Consider the following 6,000-nt stretch of genomic DNA (forward strand, 5'->3'; position numbering starts at 1 on the left):
GCCACTACAAATACTCCCAACCATGTGGTTGACTGAGCTGCATAAGCCTAAATGTCAATAAAGATTGATCTGTGGGTGAAAATGATTTGGGGGTTAGTTGGTGTGGGCTTCTGGGCCTCCTATTTGATGCAATCTTTCTTGTTTTTTGTGTATGCAGTTGTGCAGTTCTCTTACAGTCTAGGAAGGGCTGGAGCTCAACTCTGGGTCCATTATTAAACAAAATGCAAATGTGAAATTAATTATATCCCATATTTATAGTCACCAAGTGAGTCCTTTGCCTTCACACACAAGGGGAGTCCCATGTCAATGGAGCTGCTGGATAAAAATGCCTCATCCACGTAATGAGGATACTCACCTGGGAACAGTGCTAAACTGCCTGTGAAGTTTCCAAATGGTCTCATCTTACACGGCAAACAAAAGGGAGAATAGCAGAGAGCTCCCTGGACCCCGTAAGAGAGAATTCTTTTACAAAGTCGATGAGTCATATCTCACAATCACCTGCTGGAACCACTTTGCAAATCCTTCCAGCCAGTTCTCCAAAAGATCTGATCCATCAAGGATTGCACTCTCGATGAGTCAAGGATTGCACTCTCGATGAGTCAAGGATTGCACTCTCGATGAGTCCAAGAGGACCAGAATGGATGTTCTGTACATGCCCCTTATTTCCAAAAGCCCAGCGATCTCTCTGAAATTGTTTCATGTTCATGACTGCAACTGTGCTGAAAGGAGTCAGGAATCTCTTAAGAAACCCAGTGCTTTTTGTCAGCAGATTCTACTTCCATCTTCCTTTAGAATTAATAAGTTAAATAGAGAATCATGAGAACTGGGAAGAGAAATATCAAGCAGTGCTTTCTTGTATAGGGAGCAAGCTGTTATTCTCTGGCAGGCATTTCCCATGTTTGTCATCAAGAATAGACCAAGAGGTTCTCTAACCACCTTTTACTCATATAGAAAGAGTAATATGAACCCATCTTTCAGGCTTTGGAGTGCAAATATTTATGAAAAAGTCAAAATTCCCTCTCCAGCCCCAATACATTGATCAAAAATGAAGCAGAGATGTCCTATTCTTCCTCCATGACTTAAAGATTTTGGAATCTGACAAAAGTGGATTTTTTCACAATATACTAACTGTGTGACCTTGAGACTCTTGGCCTCACTTTCATCATCTATAAAATGGATATAATGATAGAACTACAGGCAGAGAGTTATTACAATGTTAAAGAAAGTCCCGAATGAATCTCACATTTGTAGTATAGACTCCATAAATCCTAGCTGTAGTTATGGTTAAAACTATTATGACAATGGTTTAACGTGCTAGCCACTGTGTATGTGCTTTGAAAAACATGTGCCATCCATTCATTTCACAGTGATAGAGGAAGGTAGTCTTAATATCTGCACTTCACAGATGACACAGTCACTTGAGTCGTGAGAACTGCTGTTATTGTCTGTATTTTTGATGATGGCCGTCAGCACAGATCCTGCAGAAGCAGCCCTCTAACAGAGTTGTGGAGCTGATGATTCTCAGAAAGGAAACAACCTGGTCTCCCCTTTGGAAGATCCATTTCCAACTCCATGTGTCACTGGGAGTGTGGGTGTCCCAAATTAAGTGGGATGATGAAATCACATTCTGCCTCCCTCGGTGGTATTTTCTGACCTCTCAGAATTGGACCCCAGCACCCACGGGCTATGGGGTTATGCCAGTCTTTGCTGTTTTGCCTCCCTCACTGTTTCTTTTTATTTTGTGTCTGGCAGGCAACTCCCCATCCGACGAGTCAGAGGAGCGAGAAAGAGACCCCAAGGTGCTGACATTCCCGGAATACATCGCCAGCCTGTCAGACTCTGGCGCCAAGCGCATGGCAGCTGGAGTCCGCATGGAATGCCAGAGCAAGGGACGATGCCCCTCGTCCTGCCCCCTGTGTCACGTGACATTAGGCCCTGACACCCCTGCTGAGCCGGTTCTGCTGGAGGTGACCAGAGCAGCCCCCATCTATGAACTGGTGACCAACAACCAGACCCAGAGGGTAAGAGGCCTGGGACTCTAGGCCCCGGGAGGCATCATCTACAACAGAGGGCTTGCTAATGGCCTGAGGAAGTGAAGGGCTGCGTTGCACTCTGTGCTGGAAGATGGATAGTGAGGCTTTGTGTTTAGCTAATCTAGGCACCTAATGTGCTTAGATTTGCATGTTTACATATTAAGTCAAATTAGTGTATCCACAACATCTATGGTAATATGATTCAGGAGTCATGACTGACCACTTGTGTAGGTCTTTGAGCAAAACGGGCTGGAAAGAAGCAGGCAGACAGGGAGTCACAACATTTGCAATGACCAAAGTCATTGTTCAAGGAACACTTATGCCTCGGGGACAGTTTTGGGGAGGAGGCTCAGCTCTGTCTCCCCCTTGTTGGCATGAGAGGTGGGCCAGCTCCCCTACTCGTCCCCCAGCCTGAGACCAGCTGCAGCTAAACAAGGAGGACGATCAGCACAGATCCCAAAGGGGAGGATCTGGCAGCCTCAGCCTGGAGGGGGCTGGTTTCTTGCCCATCCCTCTGGCCCTAAGAACACACCACCACATCCACGTAGATCTTTCTGCCTTTTATTATGCTGCTAGGTCATGACATTCCCCAACCACTCCTCCTCTTTGCCTCTGCCTCTCCCTTTCCAACTATGCCAGGAGAAAATGAATGGACCCAGAAGGATAAGCTGGAGAAGCGTGACTGAGTCAGTGGCTTAGCTCATTTGCCATCTCTCAGGCCTCCTCCAGGACATAAAGATCAGAATGAGTCAAACCACACAACAACGACAAAAATAAAAACAAGGAAATCCGAATGTGGGAATTCTGCAACGATAGGCAAAAGCAGCCTTGGGGACGAGACATAGCAGGAGTTGCAGCAGTGAGCTGCTCACCTGATGGAGAGGTGTGCCCATCCAGGTGGGGTGATAATTGCTTTCTTTTCTTTCTCCTAAGGGACACCTGGTGCATCACAGTGTGTTTGGTTGGTGATTCTCAGACCAACAGGAGGGATTTTGCATGTGTGTGTGTTTCTCTTGCCTTCCCGCCTCTGCTACAGATATTTATTGAGTGTTGGAAAATGAGGTTTTTCACAGGCACAAAAAGATAAGTTGTTCCTGTGGCCCACAAATTCCCCTTCAGTCTGATAAAGGTGGCTATGGGAAGAGGAATGGGCAAACAGACCACCAGAGGGCGAGCTTGAAAGGATGGAGAGAAGGAGGGGCTTGGGTCACCATGAAGACCCAGAGCTGCAATGGCTTTAATCTACTGCCCAACCCTCCTCTCCCCACCCCACTTAGTCTTCTGTTAGCACCCACAGCGGCTGGTGCCCCACGAGCTCCTGTGCCACTTGTCAGAGCGCTCACTGAGAACCATCCTATGGAACAGGGCGCGCAAGGCTGTGGAAGAGAGACTTTGGTGTGAGAGAAGGGCATGCGGTCCATTCTTTCTGCAGGGGAATCTTAAGCAAAACAAGGAAGCTGAAGGCGTTTGTCTTTAGCGACCCACTTTCTGGGTCCCCTACCTGCCAAGCCTCAGCCCCGTCCTTCCTCCCTGCACCAGTCTTAGGAGAGGGGTTGGGAGATGCTTTCCATCTGGCCATATTATGAAGAGTTCAATTACTAACCACATAGACAAGGTGGCCCTCACTGGAGTTCAGTCACCATGACATGTTTCTTCTTTTCTCCTTTCTTCTCTAGGCATATTCTGCCTTTGCCATCTTCTCTGTTCCTCTATTTTCCCTTCTAATTTTGCCCTTTCTCCCAAAGAACGGAGATGAGGCATGAAGAAGCTAAGAAGTCAGCAGTGCTAAGTCTTGACGTTAGTAACTCAGTGTGTGTCCTAATCTCTACTTCTCTGGTTTATCTTTGGACCCATTTTCTAACCTCTCTTGAGTTCACTGTCCCCCTCCTGTTAGACTAGATAATATCAGATGCCACATTTCAGTCTAATCAGTGATTGAAACAAAGAAACAAGTAGGTCAAATCATATAACCAACCAGATGTCTCAAACCCAACAAACTTAACTGACCATCTTCCACCCCAAAGCCATACCTGTTGTGCACCCATCCAAGTGAATGGCACTGTCTTCCACTAAGTTGCCCCAACTGGAGACCAAGGATGCTTCCTAGAACTTCCACATCATTCCCAACATCTATTCCATCTCCAAGAGCCACAAATCCCTCTTGAACCCATCCTCTTTTCATGATACCCCCGTCACAGCCAATTCCAGGCATCCCTTGTAATATCAGCTGTTGTCCCCATTACAGTAGCCTTCTTACTGGTCTCCCTATCAGACCACCCAGAATTATCTGTCTAATATGGCCTTCTGATCATAGTGTATCAAAGTAACTTAATGGCTTCACAGAATCTACTGAATATAATCTAAAATCCTTAGCACATCATTACAAGGCAGTTCATGATCCAATTTTGTTAGGTTGTTACCTTATACTATACCTCATACTCTATACTCCAAAATTTAACTTCTGCTACCTCCTCAAACACAACACATTTTCTCTCATGCATCTGGCTCTTCAGACTTGCACCCCTCTGTCCCTAGAACGTTCTCTCCCACATTTCTGCCACCAGCAAGCTGCTGCTATTACTTCAAGTTTCAGCTCAGACATCACTAGCTGTCAGGATCCCTTTCTTATTCTGCCAGGACAGACCCTGTAATGTTTCACGTAATTCCCCACGTAAGTGCATTTGCACCTTTTAAAGCACGCCTCATCTATTATCCCTGTTGTTTATCCCCTCTAGACTAGGATACGTGTTTTTTCTTCTGTGCCTAGCAGTGGTTGGTGCATGGTTGGTCCTCTGCTAAATAAATGGATGAATGGATGAATAAATGGATAAATGAATGGGTAGATGAATTTGGCTTGAAAGTTCGGCTGCTCTCCTTAGAGAAAATAACAAAAACTGGAAAATTATATTTCTTTTCTGAAATTAAAGTTAAATCTGATAACAAACATGAATTCCCCTTGCAATGCCTGGAACACTGTAGATACTAAGAAAAATGTAATTTCCCTTTCTCTTCTTTTCCAAAGGGTTCCTTCTTAATTCTTCTCTTCTACTCCCACCCAAGCATTTGCACTTTTATCTGTAGCCCAGGATTCAGAGAGCGGTGCGAATCAAAGGTAGAAAGTTAAAGCTTTCGAAGAAATGGCATTTGAAAGGTGTGTCATCATAGGTGTTTGTCCTTAGTCCTTTGGATTGAAAATCTGATCATGTTGCTCCCCTGCGTAGAGCACTTTAATGGCTAACCATGGCTCTCGAGGTGTGGCCCCCACCTTACATTGGCCCACAAGGTCCTCTGCCTCCTAAGGCACTCGCTAAGCATCTCTTTGCCCCCCATGCTGTCTCCCACAGACAGACGAGTCTTCTCTAAATATTTTTTTAATATTAGCATTAATTCCTTATTACAAATCATAATTTTTCTTTATGCCCTTTATTCGACCCATCACTCCCCAAGCCCCCTCCCTCCTTCCCCCCATCCTAGTGTCCTTAGTTTTGTTCTCCCTTCTGAAAGTTCAACATATTCCTTCCTTCCTTCCTCCCTCCCTCCTTTCCTTTCCTTTCCTTTCCTCTCCTCTCCTCTCCTCTCCTCTCCTCTCCTCTCCTCTCCTCTCCTCTCCTCTCCTCTCCTCTCCTCTCCTCTCCTCTCCTCTCCTCTCCTCTCCTCTCCTCTCCTCTCCTCTCCTCTCCTCTCCTCTCCTCTCCTCTCCTCTCCTCTCCTCTCCTCTCCTCTCCTCTCCTCTCCTCTCCTCTCCTCTCCTCTCCTCTCCTCTCCTCTCCTCTCCTCTCCTCTCCTCTCCTCTCCTCTCCTCTCCTCTCCTCTCCTCTCCTCTCCTCTCCTCTCCTCTCCTCTCCTCTCCTCTCCTCTCCTCTCCTCTCCTCTCCTCTCCTCTCCTCTCCTCTCCTCTCCTCTCCTCTCCTCTCCTCTCCTCTCCTCTCCTCTCCTCTCCTCTCCTCTCCTCTCCTCTCCTCTCCTC

General features: G+C 46.5%; 1 protein-coding gene across 1 annotated transcript in view; it reads left to right on the top strand.

The window, feature by feature from the left end:
• The window catches only part of LOC103606094 (astrotactin-1-like), an 81,567-nt gene that overhangs the window by 47,115 nt on the left and 28,452 nt on the right, over window positions 1–6,000 (top strand). Inside the window, exon 5 of the mRNA XM_008590688.1 lies at window positions 1,753–2,021. Within this exon, the coding sequence (XP_008588910.1) occupies window positions 1,753–2,021 (269 nt within the window). The remainder of the gene's footprint in view (window positions 1–1,752; window positions 2,022–6,000) is intronic.

Source organism: Galeopterus variegatus, unplaced genomic scaffold, assembly GCF_000696425.1.
Source record: "Galeopterus variegatus unplaced genomic scaffold, G_variegatus-3.0.2 Scaffold6284, whole genome shotgun sequence".
Lineage (NCBI taxonomy): Eukaryota > Metazoa > Chordata > Mammalia > Dermoptera > Cynocephalidae > Galeopterus > Galeopterus variegatus.